The sequence below is a fragment of the Felis catus genome, chromosome A2, assembly GCF_018350175.1.
Source record: "Felis catus isolate Fca126 chromosome A2, F.catus_Fca126_mat1.0, whole genome shotgun sequence".
NCBI classification, from domain to species: domain Eukaryota; kingdom Metazoa; phylum Chordata; class Mammalia; order Carnivora; family Felidae; genus Felis; species Felis catus.
Genome location: NC_058369.1, coordinates 22,947,833 through 22,973,362, shown reverse-complemented (window position 1 = coordinate 22,973,362; position 25,530 = coordinate 22,947,833). Strand labels below are relative to the sequence as shown.

General features: G+C 42.5%; 1 protein-coding gene across 3 annotated transcripts in view; it reads right to left on the bottom strand.

Annotated features, from left to right (window-relative positions):
• Positions 1 to 25,530, bottom strand: part of CACNA2D3 (calcium voltage-gated channel auxiliary subunit alpha2delta 3) — an 897,621-nt gene that overhangs the window by 475,698 nt on the left and 396,393 nt on the right. For all 3 annotated transcript variants that reach the window (XM_045051588.1, XM_023249840.2, XM_023249841.2), the window contains exon 9: positions 14,395 to 14,469. In XM_045051588.1, the coding sequence (XP_044907523.1) occupies positions 14,395 to 14,469 (75 nt within the window). The remainder of the gene's footprint in view (positions 1 to 14,394; positions 14,470 to 25,530) is intronic.

Below are 25,530 nucleotides of genomic sequence, written 5' to 3'. Positions count from 1 at the left end.
GAGAACAGGGGGTGGGAAAATGCCATAAAAGCAAGAGATAAAAACACAGGGATTAAACAGTAGGCTTATAATGGAAGACTGGATAAGGAGGGGCCTAATAATGCAATCATCCAAGTTGGGATGCTTCTTACCACTTAGACCTTGACAGGAGGGCCATACAGATACTTACTATCTGGCCCTTAATACTAGGGGATGTATCCCCCGTGGTTATGAGCAGGGAGTTTGCCCTTATCCCAAAATAACAGGGGGGCCATGAAGGGAGGTAAGCAGAGAAGGCACAGAGCAGTTTTGCTGCATCACCAGGCCCCTCTGCCTCTGGTGCAGAAGCAGGTGTGCTGTAGGGAGGACCTCAGGCAAGGAACTCTGTATGGAGGCCACTTCTGGGATGCAGAGGAAGACAGCGATCATGGGGGCCAGGACCAGGAGACAGGCATCTGGAGCAGAGGTGTGGGAGAGAGCAGAGACTTGAGGAAGAAATGTCAGTATGGGGTTTGGAGACTGAGGAAGGGACCCAGTGGGGACCTTGTACGTTTACATTTTGGGCATCTGGATAAAAGCAGGAACCATGCCTGGGATGGGGAATGCTGAAAGAGAACAGTGTCTCCAGATAGTTCTGCTGGCCCTGCCCTGCCCACCCAACTGCTTTCCCTTCAATGTCAGCTAACACTCAAATTGGTTAAAACTGTGTGTCAAGTGAGAGTCAACGGTCTCTGAGGGTTGAAGGGGTCCCATATAGGGTAAGTAGCTTTGGTCCCCCACTGTAGTCTAAGTAGTGAACAGATCTGTGTTCTTTGAGTAAATGAGGTGTGCACGTTTATGATAAGATATCTGAGTGTATCTGGGAAACTACCCCTGGGGTCTCAGGGTTTGATAGTTTTTATTTATGCCACCCCAAAGCCCCACACAACTTGAGACATCAAGACAGGGCACCAGAGAAGAAGCCTCGGGAAGAGGGCCATCTATGTGTTTAATGGGATGCTGAAATGAAACACAGACAAGGCCACTGGGGCCCAAACAGCTGTCACCGGGCAAATCAAGGCACGGCCAGTGAAAGCATGGGGAGTAGAGGACGGAGTTTATAAAAGGTGGTCTCCATAGTGTTTTCTGGCTGGGGACTGGGGAAAATGGCAGGAGCACAACCACCAGGCCACCCCCAAGCAACCACAGGACACCATTTTACTTCAATAGTCAACTCCTTAGCTGAGTGGTAGAACCAAGAGATGGGAGCAGCACACACACACACACACACACACATGCACACGCACACGCACAGGCACACACACAGCTTGCAGCAGACCTGCCATGTGCAGCCACACAGAAGGTCAAGATAAAGAACTCAATGAACTCCCACATGGGGAGAGAAAAATGATGAACAAACTTCTGGATTATCACTTGCTTTACACTTCATGCAGACATGTGGTTCAGCCCTTTCTAGTAGGGCGGACACCACAGCTGCATAAAGACAGCTTATCACACAGACACCCTCAACACATCGTATTCAATGGCATTCTTTTAAAACCTAAATCTAAATTGGGCTTTCTCCACACAGCAAGACTGTAGTAGAATGAAGTACCGTTGAACCATGTGAGAAAGATAACCCTACCTGCTCAGGTAGTGAGGGTGGTGGAAGGATCTGGAACATAAGATTGGTACTGGTGATGGGATTCTGTATGTACTGATTGCATGTACCTGTGAGAGACATTCACACACTCTCTGCATCCCCCTCTACCATTCCTCTGCCAGCTCCGCTGACCATATGCATCTCAGCCCAGGGCTCCAGATGTATATGTTGGGAATAAGAAAGGTAATAACCACGAGAATCAAAAGAGAAGTATTTCTGAATTGTAAAATACTGTATTATTGGTGGTATTATTTTTTATATTCACCACTACTCACAACATATATCCATGTTTTCTTGCCCTTAAGTCAAACAGTTCTCAGCTCACACAGAACCAAGCAATAGAAATCAGTGGGCTGTCCAGTCTATTCAAAGTAAAAATTCAGTCAAAGGTTCAGGTTGACTCAACCCCTCGTTTACCACAACAGTTAAATGAGAAGAGCAAATGAATATGACACAGTCTATTCAAGCTCTCAACCACCAATTTCCATGTGGCCCTTTCTGAAAGATTTTAACCTGATGTAATGTATGTTCTTTATTCAATAACAGACCTCTTCCAGTGTTGTCTACAATCTAGACCAGCGATCAGCAAACTACGGCCCATGGACCATATGAACCTGTGCCAATTTTTGTAAATAAAGTTTTATTGGAACACAGCCTTGTCCATCTGTTTATGTATTGCCTATAGCTGCTTTCATGCCACAATGTCAATGTTGAGTCATTACAGCAGAGCCCACATGGCCCACAAAGCCTAAAGTATTTATTATCTGGCCCTTAACAAAAACATTTGCTGACCCCTGATCTAGACTCTTACGGAACTCATAATCAGCATGCTATACTGCAGTGGAGATTAGCAAAAAAAAAAAATTGTGCTAAATTAATGGTTTTAACTCAAACTATGTAGCAGTAGTTTGGCTATTTTCAAACAAGTGAATTTTATCGAATAAATATAAATATATAACAAAGTATAAAGGTGGAAATAAATAACCGAGCATTATTTCTAGGATGCATCTCCTATAGAAACAGGCCTTGGATCACCATTTTCATATGTTTAACTCTACAGAGCTACTACACAAGGAATTTGGACAACTAGTAGCAATATTCTAATTCATGTAAACTCATAGGGAGATACGGATTTAAAATATGGCTATTATCTCTTGACCTTGATAAGCAGAAATCAGTCCATTTTCAAACGGAAAGATCTACCAAGAAATTAGCAAAAAGGACATTCTCACAACCATAGGAAGATAATTGGACTCGTATTTATAGACCTACAGAAATACTTTTTTTGGTAAAACATTTGCATTAATTTCAAGGATAGGGAATTAATTATTAAAAAATATTTTATTTCTGATTGCAAAAGGGGCTCAGTGTGGACATTTGCTATTGAGTGGGTATGAAGTCTTAGTTATGCCAGATGAGTACGTTCTATAAATCTGCTCAGAACTTCATACCTACAGTTAATCTAATCACACACCCCATTACTCTTTCATGCTAATATGCATAAACATACCTTATTCTTGTTTAAAGCTGCATTGTGTTAAGTTATATTGGGTCTAGAAGAATTTCTTTACATTTCAGTTGTTCCCAATCTTTCTCTGTGTAAGTTATTTTTAACGTACTCATGACACAATTCACACTACCTTTTATTAGTTCTGCGTTGAATGAAAGTGGGTTGGTATTTGTTCCCTCTGCAAACTTGCTCTCTCTTGGTGTGGGGGCAGCCACCACTCAGTGACATGCAGAGGGCTACTTTCTGCTTACAGCTCATGACATACCTCTCACTCCCATATCACTGGCAAGTGCACTGGAGGCCCATAAAGCCATGGGGGCAAGTTTTAAAATCTCGGGTGCCTCTTTTGACAGACCACAGGCTAGAAAACAATGGTACTGGGTAAAATTCAGTGATTCTGATGTGTACTTTCATCAATGCACAGAAGTTCAATGTCTGTTGATCCCACAGGAAAAGGTCAAAACTGCCAAAGATGAGAGTGACATGGGATTCTACGATGGGTTGATTTTGCAACAAATATTCACACGAGGATCTTAAACAGAGCCATGAAATTCAGTGGATTTCAGAACATCTTCATTGTAAAACCAGAGAAAGACCATACCACTCTCCTTCCTCCCTCCCCCTGCAGAGAGACCACAGGAGGTTCATTTTTGGGTCTGATGAATGGTTCAGAAGGTCTGAAGTAGATTAGGATGAGAGTTTACTCATTTGAATTCTATATTTGAGCTCCAGGCTCATCCAATTTGTCATGGTTCCTTTCTCCTTAAAGAAAAAAAAAGTCAGTAATCGGTACATAAAGCAGCAAAGCAAAATTCTCTCCACACAGCAAACAATACCTTTAAAAGACAAAACCAAAAACTTAGAACCTGGAGATCACTTGTTCAGGAAAGATGTGCCATAGGCTACTTCAAGCAAAATCACAGGAAGTCTGTGAATTTAGTTTGACCAAGGCCGGCATTTTTACCCTAACCTCTCTTCCATTTCAAGACTCACTAAGATGCTCTCCTCTTTCAAAAATGTTAAATGAATTTCATCAAATACTGTTTTACTTAAAATCATCTAGCTCTGGCTTCTCAGGATGTCACCAGCATATTATATGGTAAGACCAGAGCTTGATATCACTGAACTAAAGGTACATGACATAATAATCCCAGATGTCACCGTCCAGAAGCCCTTTCATTAGCTGGAAGTCACACTACAGTGGCCACCAGGGAAACAGCCATGAGATGAAAAGGTACGGGTAGGAAAGGATCTCAATTATTTGCTGTCATGAGAACTCGTCAGGAGGCACATGGACATTTTGAGTGAAAGATGAAGCATCGCAAAGGACCTGGCACGCTGCAGTCAGAATTACTGAGCTCAGAGGATGGAAGGCTAGCATCACTGTGCGCACTGCAAATTCCACACAGGTTTAGACAGAAGGTCACAATCCCCCACCCCCATTTCACACACAACCTGAGAGAATGTCTTCCAAGCTGCCATTCAGGGGATTTCGTCTAAACAAATGAGCACTGTCGACCTGGTATCCGGTAATTTCAACCGCAATCTAATTCAGATTGTTCTAGTTATCTTAAAAGGGAATGAGCTTCACGCTTTTGTTTTTAATGTTTCATGGATCTTCTATTGAAACAAAAAGAAAATCTGATTTTCAGTGAGAATCCTCTCCCAGTGGCTCATCATTCATTCATTCATTCATTCATTCATTCATGTATGCATGTATGCTTCTACAGAGCATGTACCTCATAGGTACTGGCCTGGTCACCCACAGTCTTTTCGTTCTGGAACACTAAGCAGGTCTGTCCAACAAAGGCCTGCCTTCTAGCCACAGTTACACAGGCCTGGATCATGCTGCTGACTGGGCTGCCCCACACACTGCAGATGGCATTATGCATCCAGGATGGGCATCTGGCCTAACAGAATCCATCAGAGTCCACAGAAGACACAGGGGAGGCAGCCGGGGAGAGGGGGGTGACTCCTGACATCACGTTTAAGGTGCAATGGGTATATACTCTTTCCACCCCAGGACTCTGCGGTTAGGTGAACTGACATAAATTCTCATTTTGCTTTACATGAATTTGTCAGTCTTTGTCACATGACACTGAGTCCTGAACGCACAATGGCCTAACATCAATTTGATGGTAAAAATGGAAATTGGTTCAAATTCACCAAAGGAACACACCTTTATTTTGAAATATCCCAATATTTCAATGAAATAAACGATTTGTCTTCTGAGATTTTCTCCAAATAAAAAAGCCTGTAAGGTAAAAACATTATAACCTCTTGCTATGAGAAACTGAATTACGACTAGTACTTTTTAAAAGATAAATAAAGCAACCTAACACATTGGATTCACACTGATTTGATAAAGCCCCTTTTAATATCTCCTCATATACTGTAGATTATTTTTAATTACACTTTCATTTTAAGGTAATTATAGATCCAAATGTTGTCAGAAATAACACAGAGAGACACCATACACCCTTCACCCAGTGTTCTCCAATTACATGCTGCAAAACTACAGAACAATATCACGACCAGGATATCGACACTGATGCAGTCTGGCTATAGAACTCTTATGCTACGACAAAGATCCCTCCAGCTGCCCTTTTATAATCCCTCACCTCGCCCCTGCTTCCACCCCTAACCCCAGGCCACCACTAATCTACTCTCCATTTCTATACTTTTGTTATTTCAAGAATGGCATATGAATGGAGTCATGCAAGATATATTATTTGGGGATTGGCTTTTTTTTTTTTTTATAACTCAAGGTAATTCCCAAAGATTCAAAGACTCATCCAAGCTACTGCGTGCATTACTGGTTCTTTTTTTTTTTTTTTTTTTAATTGCTAAATACTGTTCTGTGGCATGGATATATTAGTTTGTTTAACCATTCACCTCCTGAAGGATATCTGGGTTGTTTCAAGTTTGAAGCTATTATGAATAAAGGCTGCTATGAATATCTGCACACAGATTTTTGAGTGAATGTAAGTTTTCATTTGTCTGAGATAAATGCCCAAGGGTGTGATTGCTGGAACACAAAATAACTGCATGTACCGTTTTTATGAGAATCTGCCAAATGTTTTCCAGAATGGCTATACCATTTTACTTTTTAAATGTTTATTTATTTATTTTGAGAGAGAGACAGAGACAGAGAGAGAGGGAGAGGGAGACAGAGAATCCCAAGCAGGCTCCCTGCTATCAGTGCAGAGCCTGACACAGGGCTCGAACTCAGAAACCATCAGATAATAACCTGAGCCATAATCAAGAGTTGGATGCTCACCCAACTGGGCCACCCAGGTGCCCTGAGAATGGCTATACTATTTTACATTTCTAACAACCCCGTTTCTCCACATCCTGACTAGCATTTTGGGGCTTTATTTTTTTTAATTTAAAAAAAAAATTTTGTTCTAGCCATTCTGATAAGAGTGTAGTGATATCTCATTGGGGTTTTAATCTGCATTTCCCCAGCTAATCATGTTGAATATCTTTGCATGTACTTACTTGCCATCTATCTACCCTCTTCAGTAAAATGTCTCTTCATGTCTTTTGACCATTTTCTAATCAGATTGTTTGTTCTTACTGTTGACTTTGGGTTATTTATGTATTCTCTATATACTCATTCTTTATCAGATATGTGGCCTGCAAATATAACTGGAGAGGATATTTGCAAGCCACATTCAGCCTTTCATCAGGGTCTTTCACACAGCAAAAGGTTTTTTTTCTAATTTTAATGAGAGAGATCTATTGTATCAAATTTTCCTTTTATGGATTGTGCTTTTGCTATCAATAGATCTGAAGATGTTCTCCTATGTTTTTTTAAAGTGTTAAAGTTGTCCACTTTACAGTGAAGTCTTTGATCCATTAAAATTAAATTTTGTTTAAGTGGGGAGGTTTGGATCGAGGTTAAGTGTTTTTAACTGTTTTTTTTTTATTTGTACATTTTTTGTTTATGGATGTTCAATTGCTCCAGCATCACTTATTGAAAAGGGTAGTTTTTCTCCATTGGATTGTTTTTGCACCATTGTCAAAAATCAGTTGGGCATATTTGTGTGGGTGTATTTCTGTGTTCTTTCTTCTATTCCACTGATTTATATGCTTACTCCTTCATCAACACAACACTGTCATGATTACTGTAACCATATAATAGGCTTCAGTGTAGGGTAAATTGATTCTTCCTACTTTTATTCTTTCCATGATGGTTTTACTATTCTAGGTCCTGTGCATATGTAAAATTTAAAATACCCTTGTCTATGTCTACAAAAACCTTGCTGGAATTGATAGCAATTGCATTCAACTTACAGATCAATTAGAAAAGAACTAACATCTTTACTACATTGAGTCTTTCTATCTATGAACATGGTAAGTCTTTCCATTATTTAATTAGGCCTTTGATTTCTTTCAGGATCATTTTGTAATTTTCATCACACAGAACCTGCACATGTTTTTTTTAAACTTTATTTCTTTGGAACAATTGTAAATGGTATTGGTTTTTAAATTTCAGTTTCCATATGTTTATTGTTAGTATATAGAAATAGGATTGGTTTTGGGGTGTTGATCTTGTATATGTAACTTTGTCTAACTCATTTATTAGTTCAGGTTTTGCCTTTTTGGAAAAGTCTAGGGAATTTTCTACATATATAATCATGTCACCTGAAAATAGGGAGAGTTTAATTTTTTCTTTTCAGAACTGTATGCTGTTTAGTTGTTTTCCTAGTTTTATTGTACTTGCTAGAACCTACAACCCTATGTTGAATAAGAGTGGTAAGTGTGGACATGTTTACATGTTCCCAATTGTAAGAGAAAAGGCTTTCAAACCTTTACTGTTAAGTTTGATATGAGCTGTAGGTTTTTGTAGATAGTCGATACCAATTTGAGGAAGTTACCTCTGTTCCTATTTTGATGAGAGGTTTTTGTTTTGTTTTGTTTTTTAATCATGAATGTGTGTTGGATTTTATCAAATGCTTTCTCTGAGTTAATTGCTATGATCATATGATTTTCCATCTCTGGCCTGTTTATATGGTGAATTACATTGATTGACACTGATATCAAGCCAGCCTTGCATATCTGGAATAAATCCTACTTGGTGGTGATATATTATTCTATAGATATAGATACATACATAGTTAGATTTGATGTGCTAAAATGTTGCTGAGGACTCTCGCTGTAAGTTCATGAGGGTTATGGTTGGTAGGTTTCTTTTTCTCATCATGGAGTCTCCCCTGGAAGGTAACTATAGGTTTCTTTTTCTGCACCATTTTTGTCTGGATTCTCAGGGAACCACTAGACTCATAAAATCAGTTGGAGGGATTTACCTCCTCTTCTATTTTCTGGAAGAGATTCGGTAAAATTCATAGTAATTCTTTAAAATATTTAGAATTGTCCAGTGAAACCATCTGGGACTTGAGATTTCTCTTTGGAAGTTTTAAATTATGAATTAAATTTCTTTAATTGTTTATAGGATTATTCAGGTTATCTATTACACCTTGGTTGGATCTTAGTAGCTTGTAGTTTTAAGGATTTGGTTCATTTCTCCTAAGTTGTCAAATTCATGAGTGTAAAGTTGTTTGTAATATTCCCTTATTAATAATTTTTAATCACTGCAGTTCTGTAGTGATATTCCCCATTTCATGCCTCATGTTGGTGATTTGTGATGTCTCTCCTTTCATTTATGTCAGTCTTTCTAGAGATTTATTAGTTTAAAAAAATTTTTTTTGAAGAACCGGATTTTGGTGTCATTGATTTTTCTCTGTGGTTTTCCTGTTTCAATTTAACTGATTTTTGCTCTTTATTATTTCCTTCCTTCTGTTTGCTCTGGGTTTAGTTTGGTCTCCTTCTTCTAATTTCTTGTGGTGTGAAGTTAGATTATTAATTTTTTTTAATTTTTTTTAACGTTTATTTATTTTTGAGACAGAGAGAGACAGAGCATGAACAGGGGAGGGGCAGAGAGAGAGGGAAACACAGAATCTGAAATAGGCTGCAGGTTCTGAGCAGTCAGCACAGAGCCCAACGTGGGGCTCGAACTCACGGACCGTGAGATCATGACCTGAGCCGAAGTCGGACGCTTAACCGACCAAGCCACCCAGGCACCCCAGTTAGATTATTAATTTGAGGCTTTCCTCTTTTTAATATAAGGAAATAGTGCTATAACTTTCCATCTCATCACTTGATTGCTTTGTGCCACATCTTTTGATATATTGTCTTTTCATTTTCATTTGGTTTTATATTTTTAAAATTTCCTTCAAGACTTCCATTTGGCCCATGGATTACTTAGTGGTATACTTAATTTCTAAGTGTTTGGAGATTTTTCTGTCGTCTTTCTGTTATTGATTTCTAGTTTGATTCCATTATCAACAGAAAGCATGCTCTATATGATTTCAACTCTGCTAAAGTTATTAAGGTTTGTATTTCGACCCTGAGTATGTTTTATCTTGGTGAATGTTCCATGAGTGCCTGAAAAGAATGTGTATTCTGCTGCTGTTGGGTAGAGTGTTCTATAGATGTTATTTAGATCTTATCGGTCGGTCAGTTCTTCTATATCCTTGCCGACTTTCTTTTCAGTAGTCTATTAGTTATTGACTGTGAAGTGTACAAGTCCCCAGCTATAATTGTAGGTTTATCTATTTCTACTCTCAGTTCTATTAGTTTTTGCTTCATGTATTTTGAAACTCCATATTTGAAACTCTGGTCCAAACACATCTAGCATTGTCATGTCTTCCTGGTGGATTGATTCTTTTATTATTATGTATTGTCCTTCTTTGTCTCTAGTAATAGTAATTTTCTTTGCTTTGAAGGTGGCTTTATCTGATATTGACAGAACCACTCCTGCTTTTTTTTAAATTAATATTTGCATGGTATATCTTTTCCATCCTTTTACTTTCAACATATCTATGTCATTGCATTTCAAGTGAAACTCTAGTAGTTGGCATATGATTAGACTTTTTTTTAAATCCACTTGCCAACCTCTGTCTTTTAATCTGTGTGCTCAGACCATTTACATTTAAGATCATTAGTGATACGGCAGGGCTTAAGTCTGTCAATTTATCCTTTTTCCTGTTGTGTCTTATTTTTTACATTCCTATCAGTTACTTTTTAAGTACATTCCCCCCTCTATCCGCAAGTAGAACATTCGTATGAAACTTGTCATAAGCTAAAATGGTGTAAAGAAAAGAAGCAATTACCAATAATTTATATGGAAACTTTTTTGAGTGTTCCCAGACCCAAAAATAATCTCCTAGGCTTTTCGGACACCTTAGGACACATCTTGCTAAGGGACACACAAAATAAACGGAGATAAAGCACAGATGCTCACAGACAAGGTTCAAAGCTCTGGAGGCTTCATGCAAAGTTGCGAAGTGTGATTCCTGGGGAAAGAGCTTGGCAGGACTGCTCTCACTGCTCAGGGTGCACCCTGCCTCTATAATAACTCACAGCAAAACAAACGCTGGATGCTATTTTTGCTTTTTGTCTTTCTTTATAAAAGTGAAAATCCATGGGGCGTCTGGGTGGCGCAGTCGGTTAAGCGTCCGACTTCAGCCAGGTCACGATCTCGCGGTCTGTGAGTTCGAGCCCCGCGTCAGGCTCTGGGCTGATGGCTCAGAGCCTGGAGCCTGTTTCCGATTCTGTGTCTCCTTCTCTCTCTCTCTGCCCCTCCCCCGTTCATGCTCTGTCTCTCTCTGTCCCAAAAATAAATAAACGTTGAAAAAAAAATTAAAAAAAAAAAAAGTGAAAATCCTCTTCAGATATCTTTCGGTTAGCAAAAACAGGTGTTAATGTAGGTCTTTTATAAAAGCAAAACAGTGTAAAGTGAACTTCAAAAGTGGAGGATACCTGTATACCTCTTTTCATTGTTTTCTTAATTGCTCTGGGTGTTGTAATATGAATATGTAATGTATCACTGTCGACTGATATCAGCACTTACCACTTTCAGAACGATGTAGAAATCTTATTTCTAATTAGGTCCTTTTACCCTCCATACTTTAAAAATATAATCGGCTTAAGTGTTTCCTCAGCAACAGTGGCCTCTACATCAGATGATGCTATAATTTCTGCTTCAATTATCAAGTATGACCTAATAATCTCTTGATAATTAGGATACTCTAGTACACTTATTCCTATTTTTACCCATTCCAATATCTGTCCTTTTTGAAGATTCAAGCCTCTTTCTGTTATTTCCCTTCTATTTAGGTAACTTCTCTAGCCATTTTTTTTCTGGGTAGGTTTGCTGGTAAAAAATTTTCATAGTTTTCTTTCATCTGCATATGTCTTTATTTCCTCTTCATTCATTAAACACATTTTCACTGAATACAGAGTCCCGGATTGATGGCTGTTTTCCCTGAATACTTAAAAGATGCTATGCCACTTCCTTCTGGCCTCCAAGATTTCATATGAGAAGTCTGCTGTCATACAAATAGGTAATCTAAGCAATGTGCCCCTTCTCTCTGTGGCTATCAAGTTATTTCTTTTCCCCTTTTCTAATTATATTTATGATGTGCCCTTCCATGGAGTGACTTGGGTTTATGCTATATGGAGTCTACTCAGCCTCTTGAATATGTCTGTTTATGCCTTTCACTAATTTTAGGAAGTTTGCAGCCAACATATCTAGTCTTGCTCTGCCTCTCCTCTGCTAGGACTTTTGTGCTATGAATGTTAGCTCTTCTGTTATCACTCCACGTGTCCCTGAGACTCTGTTCATTTTCTTCCAGTTTATTTTCTCTCGGCTGTTCAAATTGGGTAATTTCTATCGATTTGTCCTGAAGTTTACTGATTTTGTCTTCTGTCATCTCCACTCTACTACTGAGCTGGTCCAGTGAGCTTTCTATTTTGGTGACTGTATTTTTCAGTTCTATAATTTCCATTTGGTTCTGTTTAATAACTTCTATTTCTTTGCTGAGTTTTTTTTTCGCTTGTTTCAAGAGAATTCCTAATTGCTTGTTGAAGCAATTTTATAATTTCAACATCTGATTCATGTCAACATTGGCTTCTGTTGATGGTCTTTTCTCATTCATGTTGTGATTTGCCTGGTTTGGGGAATGACTAGGGGTTTTCGACTGCTTTCTGGGCACGTTAGGTTTTATGTTACAAGACTCTGGATCCTATATAATCTTTTTCCTAGCAGCCAGTCTCTGTGTTGAGGTATAGCACAAGGGCCCAGTGGATGCGGGTGAGGTGGAAGGTCGATTCCTCGTTGGGCCCTGAAGGGGTGGAGGGCTGCCCACTACGGTCATCCCACTGGTGTTTGTGTGCAGTAGTAAAGGTATTGTCAAGAAGGTTTTCTGTTTGAGGCTACCCCCTTCCTGGCTGTTAGGCTAGAAGGAACAGGCTTTTCTTGAATTATTTTTTTTTAATTATTATTTTTGGTCTCTGCCTATTGTAGGTATGAGAGGGAGGGTCCTGGAGTGCTCCATTCAGACAGATGGTGGGAATCAACAAGAAAACCCAGGGAACTCAGCTCATGCATTTAAGTCCAGGAAGCTCATCTTCCTTTTTCACCTTCCAGAGTCTTCCTATTCTTGTTTACTGGGTTACCTCCAGGGTTTTTTAGTTGTAAGGGGAAGAATCTGATTGGAATGTGGCTGTTCCTCATTGGCAGAATTAGATGTCTAGATACATTTTTATATTCAAAACTGCTCCAGTCCAATGTGTGGAAATATTCACACATTTCCAAAGACAGTTTTAAATAAATGCTTAGCCTGCTTTATCTAACCATCTTCTTTGCCTTTCATAAGACTTCATACATCCAAATATCACACTGCTCCTTGTTTATTTGGGAAGCAATCTGAAGGGAGGCCTTGACCATTTTAAGCATCTTTTCTAAATTTTTATCTATTTATTTTAGACAGGGCGGGGGGCAGAGTGAGAGAGAAAGAATCTTAAGCAGGCTCCACACTCAGCACGGAGCCCCGTGCAGGCTTGATCCCACAACTCTGGGATTATGACCCGAGCTGAAATCAGAAGTCGGACACACAACCGACGGAGCCACCCACGCACCCCAAGCATCTTTTCTATTTAATGTTGCAGGCACCATCACTGGACACCTATCTGAGGCTCTGGAGGATATTCCAAAGCTATAATATTGGGAATGGGGCAGAATCCAGACCCAGGCAATGGTCAAACAAGGGGAAGGTCCCTAGGAAAGTTTGGCTATAGGTTTAAGTCATTCATTCCCTACGAAGTGACCATGAACAAACATTCCCTAGATACACCTGCTCTTTGAGCTACAATGCACTTCTTCTACCCTCCTAACATAAAGCCTACTACAGTGTTTCCTGCCCCTCAAATTGAAGCTTGGATATTAACTCTGGTATAATTTTTCCTTCTCACTCTGTGTTCTAGCTGGAATGAATTTCTCCTAATCCTCTGTTGTTCACTCCCTCAGAAATGCCACCTGCACCTAAGATGGCACCAATGCCACTCCCTGCCCACTTGAGCCACGAGGGGTCTCCCCAGCACAGGCACAGTGCCTCACAGAAACCTACCCTGGCAGTGCCCTGAGCTACCTCGTGGGAATCTGCTCTCCAGGAGAGGAGCAGCCCTTCATGGCAAATACAACGAAACAACACGAGTAATGGCAGCTGTGTGTCCTAGGAGGTGTGATATTGTTGCTACACAGCTAATTCGACCTAAATTGTCACCCGGCCCTGTAGGGGGTGCTATGGTGGTAGCTATAGTGGTCTGTACTCATAAGTTTAAAGATGGGTAAGGGGGGAAAAAGGATTCATTTTATAGAAACCTATTCTGGGCATTTTCCCAGAATGCTCCAATAGGAAGAGAAACTTTTACCTCATTTCCCAAGGTCCTCCTTTAACACATCCTTCATTTGTTCCAATGCTCAGAGCACTGAACACACAGCAGTGAGCAGACATCATCCCTGTGCTCATAAAGCTTACCTTCTAACCTGGGAGACAAGTTACCCCCATAGATACCCCAATGATTATTTAATCAACTGTAGGAAGAGCAACAACAGATTTAACAAGTGGGTTCAATTTTCTTTGAAATCTCAGCAAAAGCTATTTTCTTTCAATGGTTTCAACATAGGTATCAAGCATGACACAGGACGTACATAAAGCAAGAAAAAGTAAATCAATGCAATTATTTCAGAACTACTGAGCTTCTGAACTCAATGTAATTATTTTACTGCCATGATTAAAGGCAATACATTTGATGAGTTCCTAAAAAGTAGAATAGAATTAGCATCAGCCACTACCGTGAGGGAGAGTAGGCCATGCCATGACCCCTGATGCACCTGCCCGGCCACAGACCCTACCTCCTTGTTTGTCCTGTCAGCTTGCACCAATGTCCCGTTCAGGCAAGGTTCCACATAGTGAAGCTCCTCATTATACTGCAAAGAGATGAAATAGCCAAGAGAACACAATTAACCATTTTAGTGGTACTAAATAACTTAAGGATACATGCCAACAAACAGAAAAGCAACATAACTAGGGGTTCGATTTGTTCACATAGGTGACTTTCTCAATTGGTGCCCCATATAAAATTGTGCTTAAGTGCCCAATATTCTTTCCTTGTTTGAGGAAGGAAGTTCTAGAGCATGTGCTGATATATGGCAGTGTTTAGGGTGTATACAGTTAACTGACAGTCCTTCAGGAGTGGCTCCGTGGCCATGGCTGACAGTGCATGATCCAGGTGGGATCTAAAGAGCATCCCACACTCGGGCAGATATAGTTCCAGCTCCTGTCTTTGGTTTTACGGAGCCAAAGGACCCGTGTATGGGTCACACGTGAGTGACAACAGAATCGAGGAAAGGAGAGGACCTTGATATTCCCCGGTCACTCTGGGAGGCTCTGCGGGTATGGGTCAGAGCACTACTCATGAGCAGTGACACCACCTTCCACACAGGCCAAGGCCGACCTTCCCATTATTTCTTATCCCAGAATACCCAAAATATGACCATTTGTTTTTGTCCAAACTCACAACTAGGGAGTGGAAATTTGAGTGCTCTTATCTTCACTTCTCTCATCAAGCATGATTCTCTGCACTATGGCGAGGCTGGGTCCTTCTAAAACACAAATTGGATCATGCCGCATCCCGCCAATCCCATTCACACTTTCCACTGCTCTGCAAATCAGCCTTCCCAAGGTACGGTAGGGCTCTGGACACTTGGCCCTGTTGACCTTCCCAACTTCACTCATTCATTATCCCTCCCTAGAGACTTGGCACTGGCAGCCCTAACTCCCTTCCTGTCCTCTGATATATCCCATCTTGTCCTCCCACACAGGGCCCTCTGCCTGGAGCCTTGCTCTGGCATCTCCCAGCTGATTCCCATTCATCCTCTGGATCAGCTCATTCCTGCCTCCTCTGGGAAGCAGCCTGTGGTGTAGGTGAGGCTCCTCTCCTGTAAACTCCCAAATCCTAACAGCCTGGTGCCTGGATCCCTCACCACAGGTGGGGCCACACTGTAAGGGTCCATATCTGGTTCCTCAGTATGTCCCCTAGTGACAACGACAGGGGTGGGCCCACAGTAGGTGCCCAAGTACAACGTGTTCAAATGAGTGTCATCATGTTTCCACTGCAGCAACCAAAAACCCAGCCCAGAGCTCCAGAGGAAGGGAACCAGAACCACCTCTCACAGGCCCAGCTCTCAAGCAAAGTCTGGCTAAGGGGTTTGGACTTTAAGTGTGTGGAGTGAGGACCATGGAGGGCTATGCACAGGGAAGTGGGGGAAATAAAGAGATGAGCTTGGGCCCACCGCTTTTGGACACACTACAGGGACAGACTGAAGAGGGCCAGAACTACAGCTCCTACAACAGTGACAGAGATTATCCTGTTTCAGTGCCGAGGTGCTTGCTAATAAGCAAGTAGGAGCAGTGAGAATACTGATATATGCAACTCACTGTTACTGAGCCCTGACTCCACCTGGGCACAGACTAGACTTCATTCACGGGACACCTCAACCTCATGCGGTAAGCCCTTCCAATTACTCCCCCTTCACAGATGGAGAAACTGGGGCAAACCAAGGATAGCCAACTTGCCCAAAGTCCCTGGGGAGTATACAAGGGGTGCAGTCCGAATTCAAACCCAGGTAGTTTGACTTTATAGCTACTGATCTGAGGACCTCAAAGCCCCCAATTTCTCTTCTCTGGCCCCCAAGATTCTATGCTTTCCATCAGTCTGACTTTTGCTTCCTCTTTAATCTTGGTTCTTAGTCACAGAAAAGCACTTGAAAAATTGTCGCTCAATGGTCATAGAGCTTAGATCTCCTCTGAGGAGGCATGGACTAAAAAAAAAAAAAAAACAAAACAAAAACACATTTACACAATTCTGAAATTAGCCCTTGACAAATGGACCATGACTTTCAGTCCACAAATGGAAACATCATCTGAGGATCCAGGAAGCAATTCATAGTCCAACCTGAAGAAGAGTCTCTCCAACGTTCTCAGTCCATATTGGACTGAGGTGGGCAGTTGTTGAAAAAAAGCAGCTATTTCCCTGTCCTCTGTCTCCTTTGCTGACTGAATTGGTTGAGAGTGACAAGATGCCCATTCCTAAAGCCTGAAGCAAAACCAGACTTAGCCCATCACATCTATCCCATCCTCCTCTGCTGAAAGCATGCTTTCCTAGCTTGTCTTGAAGCTAGAGATGGTCCCTTGATTCATTCCCAGCCAACTAAACGTAAGGGTTCATTTTCTGGAAAGTTTAATGAGTTTTTTTCTTGCCATTATGGGAAAACTCTCCTCTACCCAATGCCTTCCTTCTCTCCTTCCTTCCCACTTGGGATGCCATTGTGGGGTTGTAGCAGTCATTGTGCAACAATGGGGGTGACAAGATTAAGAATGGAGAGCAAAGGTCAGGAAGATGGAGCCAATGTGGGTCCTTGAGGACACTGTTGAAGCATCATACCAAACCTGCAGCCGCCCTGCTCCACATCTCTTCCGTGAGATTATGAGATGCCTATAGGCTAAAGCAGCCTTTATTCAGGTGTCCTATACCTTGCAGTCCCAAACTTCCCAGTTCCATTTTCCACGTAAATTTTAAACTTCATCTACATTCTGCCTAATATATATCATCAATATTGATTCCTGGGGTTGTGTACTCTGAGGCAGGAGTCAGGACACTTGGGTCCACATCCTGCCCTGCCATATACTCCCTGTGTGGCCTTGGGAAAGTCACTGAACCTTGGGTCCCAGATTCGTATGCATAAGAAGGTGCTAATTCATCTTCTGTTTACCCTCCAGGGGTTCCTGTGAGGATCCAGTGAGGCAACAGACCTGAAACAGCTTGGCTAGTGTAAAGGTCCGTACATGTGGGGGGCTGCAGAGGGGGCTGGAAAGTAAAGAAGACCAAGATGTTCTTGCCCTCATCAGGGAGGAACATGTGCAGTAATCAAAACCATGCTCGCCATCGCTGTGTGAGCCGTGGCCACAGTGGAGGAATCTGCTCTTCTGAACCCCCGCCAGCTTGTTAGTGGCATCATCCAAGCTTGCAGTTGACTAATTTCCCTTGACTGCATCAGGATAAAGCTATGCTGAGCAATCTGGTGTGTATCACCAAAGGGAGCTGGGCTCAGCCGTCTGTGTGAGGGAACGGTGCACACCAGGCAGCTGTGCCGAGGAGGCCCATGGGCCGTGCGTGCTCACCATGCTCGCCGCACTACCCACTGCTCCTCCCTAGGGGAACGCCAAGGGCACCCTGTATGTGAAACTGCTTCCACGCTCCCAGCAGCTCGCCGTTTGGAAACCTTCCAGTTCCTACAGTTTAATGGATGTTCTCTGGATTTCTACTTTGTGAAACGATGACGTGGGATGGCCAGATCAATTCACAACTGAAGATCTGGTCAACTCCAGCCCTAAGATCCAACGGCCTGATAAACAGCTCTCCTTCGTCTCTACTTAAACAATCAGACATCATTAGTCTAAAAAAGAGACGGATGCAGTGTGCACCGTCGTCACTGGCCAGGTAGAATTCTCTTCTGCCATTTGCTTTTGCACCCTCCCACTGCTAGGAATGAACCCTAGAGAGGCGCTCAGCCATCTCTTTCTCTCCCCCCAAAGTGGGTAGTCCTTCCTGTAAATCTTGGGGAAATGGGAAGAGTCTCTTAGCACGGTGGGAGAGAGCTGAGGCAGCCCCGGAGATGGTCAAGCCATTCCACCAACTACGTACTAAGAAGGTAGACAAAGAATTTTCACCCCTTACAGAGCTAGGACCGACACATGGTCACATCTGTTTCTTTCTCCCCTTCTCCTTCCTTGTTGGCTCTCCTCGTCTGATTCACACACGGGTAGAGCAGGAGAGCCAAAGCAACAGAGGCAGACAGCCCCGAGTTCAAATCCTGGCTCTGCCACACACCAGCCGGGTGACCTTGGCCAAGGCTTCTCAGCTCTCTGAGTCTCAGTATTTGTGTTGGGGAAATGGGAATTGTAACTGGATTTCCCTCCGTGAACTCACTGTGAGGATGAAAAGAGGTAAGTGGGTGAAGAGTCAACACAGAACTCAGCATATAAGAAAGAGGAAGACAGCATCTGGATGCACAAGCACAAGGAACCAAGAAAATATATACGTGAGTGTCATGTGTGCTACGAGAGAGAAAGACCAATAGATGTGGCCTCCAACTGGAGCTGACATTTGCTGAGTAGGAAGGGGGTGTTGAGGACAGGGGTCACAGGCCCCGACCTCCCCTGGAGAGTGAGGCGCTGCGTTCGTTGGACAGAAGTGCTGCGGCCATAGGCCCACGTGACTGTCTAAATACTCAAGATGGAAACCACCACGGTGCACGGCTGCACACTGTCCCACTCCATGCCACACTCTGAACCCTCTCAGTGACGGGGGTCTGTGGCAGACATGGAGTCAAGACAGTGCAGCCGGCTTACTGCCAAATCCCCTCCCAGGAAGGCATCTGCCACCGGGCCCTTTGTTCCTTTGTTTGTTCACTGAATAGTAACTAACCTGCTAGGTGCCATAAAACATAAAACACTGACTAAACTTGCACGTGAACATCATTGCAGAGTTCTCATGAGCCACTTTTTCCTACTTGTATCCATTAAAGAATATGCTCATTACATCCAAAGATATTGCTTTGGAAGATACTGTTTCTCCTTTCATGATAAAAAGTGCATATCTATGATGCTGCCATGGTCCATCCAAAAAACAAAACCAGGCTTGATGTAAACCCGTGGTCTTCTTCAGGGATTAGACTACCACCCACTCTTCTCTCCTCTCGGGAACTGTTCCTCCCTTCCTCCCAGGCCAACCACACAACTCTGGGCTCTGACAGTGAGGACACGTCACCACCTGCCTTTTCCTTCCTTCTGCACAATCCCTGTAGGCATTCGTCACCTCTGTCATTTTAAAGACACAGCAAAATCCTCAATGGGAAGTTTAATGATCTGAAATAGGAAAGGCGAGGTTTAGGTTTCATTAAATGAATGGCCGGAATGTGCTGGAGAAGGATCTAAAAATAAAGAGTTAAGTGGGCCGGGCTCGCCCACCAAGGCTCACACAAGTTTTGGCACTGGTGTAGGATCGTGCCACATGTTGGCTCACGGAAATCGAAGCCTAGAGCCCAGGAGTGAAAACCAGCTGACTCTGGGCTCTGGATGATATTGAGAGCTCAACCCTACTTCGTGCCGGAAGCTGGGCTGGAGGATGAAAGCAATGGAGCTTCCAGGCCTAACAGAAGAAGACCATTAACTGCCTAAAAAAGAGGATGAGGGGAGACCTAATCAAGAAGGGGGAAACTTTAGGGGGATGTCCCTATACATCACTCTGCAGCTGACCCTCCACGTCCTCCGCTGCCTCCAGGTAGAGTTCCAGTTCTTTGTGTGGGTTGGTCTGGCCTGCCTCTCTCAATCCAGCCCCGTTCTTTTTATCATCAACCGCCCCCCAGCCCTCACCCCAGCCACCAACTCCACCTCCCACATTCCCCACCCCCCTTCCAATGCGTCCAGAAAATAAGCTCCTTTCAGGTGTTCCCACCAGGCCCAGCCCTTCAGGCCCGTACTTCCTGGGGGTTGGAGAGGAGTGACTACCTACCTCCTGCAAAGAGCAACTTCCTCCTCACCTGTGCATTCTCCCCGCCTATCCCATCTCCTGCAGAAGCCCCTTACCTTATTGTTCCCTTAGTCATCACTTTTTCTAAGACACCATCACTGAGTCCCCAGCCTGCCCAGCTCTGTGCGCTCCTAGAGCCCCTCACTGCACCCTCAAAGATCACACTGCCCCGACTCTGCCCTGAGCACCTGCTTCCTGGATGTCTCTCTCCATACCCAACACTCACACACACAAAACCTCAAGGTCCACAGCCTGTCTTCTTTAGTTGCAAAGGCAGCCTTAGTACTTAACACTTCACTCTTAGCACTCAATAGTATTTGTTGAAAGAATAAATAATCAGAACAAAGAGATGAAAGGCAAAGATATAGAGAAGATTACGGAGGGAAAAGGAGAGGCACAAACCTGGGGGGGGGGGGGGGCGGAACTGACACAGAAGAAACAACAAAAAACAACAAAAAAAGAGAATCTCTATCCCTTTCAAAAAACAGATAAAAATTAAATGAAGTAAGTGGGTACATTTTAGAGAATCCTAAGTTACACACACACACACACACACACACACACACACACACACCAAACCACAGAATTACAAGGCTGGCATGCTCATGCAGGGCAAGAAACTGATGCAGAATTGCTGGAACTCCATTAAATATTTATACGGTTTTATTGGGCGCGCTTTTGATTAAATAACCTTTCGAATGAAAATGTGTAGGGTTTATGTGATGAAGCAGATGAGCCCACAGTATTTTCAGCAGTACAGCCATCCCAGGGATCTTCTGCATTAGAGGAGCTTCCTGTGTAATTTGAAACACAACTGGACGTAATTAGTAGTACAGAACAAATGAGCACTGAAAGAAAATACCAGCCTCATACTTTTAATACGGAATCGATTACTTTAAAGAGTAAATCCGTAGCAGACAAAGCGCTGGAGGAACGGTTCTAAAGAAAATTCTGCAAATTAAAACCAGGGCACCAGAAAGTTCTGGGTTGAACTAACAAATGGTGCTCTTCTCTATTCAACTCGGCACAAACACAGGCTGCAGGAAGCATTTAAATTGATTTAACAATATCAGTCCAGTTAATACTGTGTTCGTTTAATGCATGGCTTAGGCTTCTGTAAAACCATTTTTCAAATTTCAGCATCGGACAGAATTAGCACCCTCATTTTTATGATAATATTGTTAATTTAATGCATGGCTTGTAGTTAGACTTCAAAGCAAATCAGAAAAATATGCCTTTTCTCTTGTCAGTGACATCTCTCTTCATGCACCAGTGGTTTGACCTTAAATTTTAACTTTGGCTGCACAAAATCACTCTCTTATTTCTTCTATTCTTTTATAATTTACCCATTTAGTTCATCAGTCTTAGATTTTGCAATACCCTGTCCGTGAAAGCTAAAACAGTTTCTAACATTATCGTTTCACATTTACTCTCTGGAAAGACCTGAATTGGAAGCTTTTCAGTATAATATATAAGATGCATTTAGCCAATGAGCTTAATACAAACATGCACACGTGCACACAGGACTGAAACAGCCAAGGAAAGACTCTTACTATTTACATCTTCTCCCCCCTTCCCTTATTAAGGCACTGAAAACCAAGGGGCAACGATGAAGTAGATCTGTATAAACAAATACCTAGGGTGCACATGGGCTTCCAACACTGTAAAACAAGAGTGTATTCTTTACTTCTCTCTGAAACTCTGAAATGTCTCCTCAAACATCTACCCAACGAGCAGGAGAAAGTGGACAGTGTAATGAAAGGTGAAATGATCATGTCCTCTCCCATAAATGGACTCCAGCCGACAAGAACAGGGCACTCAAACAGATTTGCGGGGCATTCTGGATGGAGTTTCAAACCTCCCATCGTCCTGCACGTACAAGAATCTGCAGTAGGGTCTCCCTCTAGGCGGAGGCAAGTAACCATTCTCAACGGACTGAAAAACCTACATACACCATCTTACTCGAGCAATTTTACCAGCGTAGAAACCGAAGGTAATGGAGGAAAAGAACACCACCATGATGTGGCAAGGCAACATTGGTGAAACATATTTAGGATTGAGAGAGACAATTCAAGGGAATGAACATGGACGTTTGCCAATTACAAATCCACTATTTAGAACTCTCAAAATGTTGGCGTCATGGACTGAATGTTTGTGCGCCCTCCCCACAGTTTCATGTTGAAGCCTTAACCCACAATGTGGAGATGGGGCCTTGGGAGGGGATTAGGGCTAGGTGAGGTCATGAGGATGGGGCTTCGTAACTGGCACCTGCGTGAGAGGAGACAGGATAGAGCTGGCTCCCTCTTTCTCTCTCTCTCCGGGAACATACACCGTGAGAAGGTGAATGGCTGTCAACGAGCCAGGAAGGGAAGCCTCACAGAAACCAAACCCTACTGGACCTTGATATTTGACTTTCCAGCCTGTACAACCGTGAGAAAATAAATTTCTGTTGTGTAAGCTACCCACATTATGGTATTTTGTTACAGCGGATGGAGCTGAGTACTAAAGGCATACCTTGTTTTATTGTGCTTCCCAGAGTCTGCGTTTTTTTCACAAGGTTACTTTCTGAAGGTTTGTAGCAACTTTCTGCAGGGCAAATCTGTGGGCACCATTTTTCCAATAGCATTTGCTAACTTTGTATCTGTCTGTCACATTTTGGTAATTCTCGCACTATTTCAAACTTTATTATTATTATATTTGTTATGGTGATCTGGGATCATCAATGAAAGCTCAGATGATGGTTAGCATTTTTTTAGCAATGAAGTATTTTTAAATTAAGGCACATACATTGTTTTTTAGACCCAATGCTATTGCATACTTACAGACTACACTGTCATGTAAACATAACTTTTATATGCACTGGGGAACCAAAAATTTGCCTCGTTTTATCGCGATATTCACTTTACCACAGTGGTCTGGACCCAAACCCGTCATATCTCCAAGGTATGCCTGTGCAGTTTCTAAGTGTGTAACCATTATAAGACCCTACTTAGTGGACATTCTCGTAATACCTAAGTATATGCATGCATCTTGGTGCAGCAATTCCACCTCCAGATATTATTCGATAGAAGCACACCCAACCCTGCAAGAATACATGCCCAAGTCCGTTCTCTGCAGCACTCTCGAGCAGAAAAGAGACCCAGAACAGCATGATGTCCAGCAAAGGGGGACTGGTTAAATAATTAATGTCAACTACAGGGTGATGAAATGCTCTGCTCTTCAAATACACTTGCTTGCAATAAAAGCATAGAAGCAAGTTGCTGAGTACTCTGGAAAACAGGATTCTACTGCTGGGGAAAAATTACATATGTTCATATACTTGGAAAAACTTGAAATATGTGGCAAACAGCAAGAGAATAGCAACTTTTCTGATTGTTTAAAATTTTTACATAAGTTGCCTGTAATAAAACAATCAACATGTAAAAGTCACTGTTAATTAGTGGTTCCTTTTCTCACCCTGGGGCTTTTAACATAAATTCACTAAAGAATTTGATCCATTCTCTTACCCCTTAGGGGGACAGCCTTCACAATTTTACTATCGAGGCTTCAAATAAAAAAGTTCAGAGTATCTTCCTAATCGTCCAAATAATTATGTAAATGGTCTTGAAGTTGATCATTTATGTTGAAAACTTACAAGCAGATGTACAGTGAGGGTTAATGGGACCTCTAACGGGTTTCTTTATATAAGGGGACAATTTGGGGTAAAAAAAAATTAATTAATTTTCTTCCTTAACTATTCTATAATAACTAGCATGTCTGCTTTTAATTATCTTAATCACTCCGTCTTCATTATTGGGTTGACACTGTTTGTATATCTTAATGAACTTACAGAGATTATTTCAATCGATTGGTTTTGTTAACAGAACAATAAATCCTGACTGATAAAGGATCCACAATGTAATTAGTTAGCACTTCTTATTATGCTAATTTCTGATACTTCTGTAATGAGTAATTAAAGATTAATAAGAAAGATAGTCCCAAATTAGCTGCTTCTTATCTGTAAATGCTTCAGGATGTGTGGGGATCAGGCTACATTTGCATATTCACAATGAGACTGGTAACTAGAGTAGCTTTTCTGAATTTAGAAACCCGAAGTTCTGTCTGAAAGTTTCCTTAAAGAACTGTGCCCTGGGGCCATAGAATTTCACAGCAAGATGTTTGAGTCACTCAACTATGATCTCTTCACTTCTGCTCAGGAAGCAGGATGAGGTAAAGCCAGACAGTTTCTGAGTTTTTACTGGGCCACTTTTTCTGGCTGTGTGACCTCTAGCTGGTATCTTCTTTTTATTATTCTTATTATTAACTTATTTTAAGAAAGAGAGAGCCTGCGGGCAGTGGGGGATGGGCAGAGAGAGAGAAAGAGAGAGAGAGAGAGAGGGGGGGGGGGCGAGGGGCAGAGAGAGAGGGAAACAGAGAATCCTAAGCGGGCTCCATGCTGACAGCACAGAGCCCAACATGGGGCTCAAACTCATGAACCATGAGATCATGACCTGAGCCAAAATCAAGAGTTGAACATTAACCGACCGAGCTGCCCAGGCACCCCTAGATGGTAGCTTCTACCTGTCGGTTCCTCTGTGCCCAGAGCTGGGGCGAAGATCCCATGAGATCCCCCACATGAGACACTCATGAGGGCTGGCATAAGGTGGGCGAGGCAGCTGCAGGGATTATCCTTTCAGCAGTATTTACACTCTCACTATTTGCCAGGCACTGTCTCGGGCACTGGGTATAGTTGAATAAATAAACAAGCCTAACCCCTGCTCCCATGGAATCTATTGTTCTCCTTCTCTTCCTTTTCTTCTTTAGGGCTTTTAAAAATCTGAAGCTACAAATCATGGTGGCCCACAGTTGTGCCTTCCTGCTCAGTCTCATCAGAAGCATGCGGGCAGGACACTAATTCGAGCCATTTAAGTGCCATTTAAACACCCGTGCCCTCTGCCTCGCCAATAAAAGTAGGCTCTGTGCCCATGCAGAAGGCTGCCTAGATACAGGATCCCATGATGACACATCTGCTCAGGAGCCTGGGGAAGCCACACAGACCACAGCAAGGGCATGCTTGGAGCCTGTCTGCACTACTCTTCAAACAACACCCCTTCTTTCATGTCCTGCCATTGGGGGGGGGGCTCCTGTGCCCCAGCTCAGGTAGTCCTGGCAGCAACTCTGCAGGTAATATGATTACTCAAGCTTCAGCTGACAGTTTGCCTCAAGATGTGCAGCTTGCTGTATGGGACAGAACTATTCAAAACTAAGCCCCAACCCCAAAGCACACACTCTGTTCACCACACCACGCTGCCTTGACTGCCTTTTGCAGCCACTCAGTGTCCTAGGCAGAGGTGGTGCGGCAAAGCACAGGTGACTACCAGGCAGGAGCTCCTGGTAAAGTACTCAGGGAAAAGAAGCA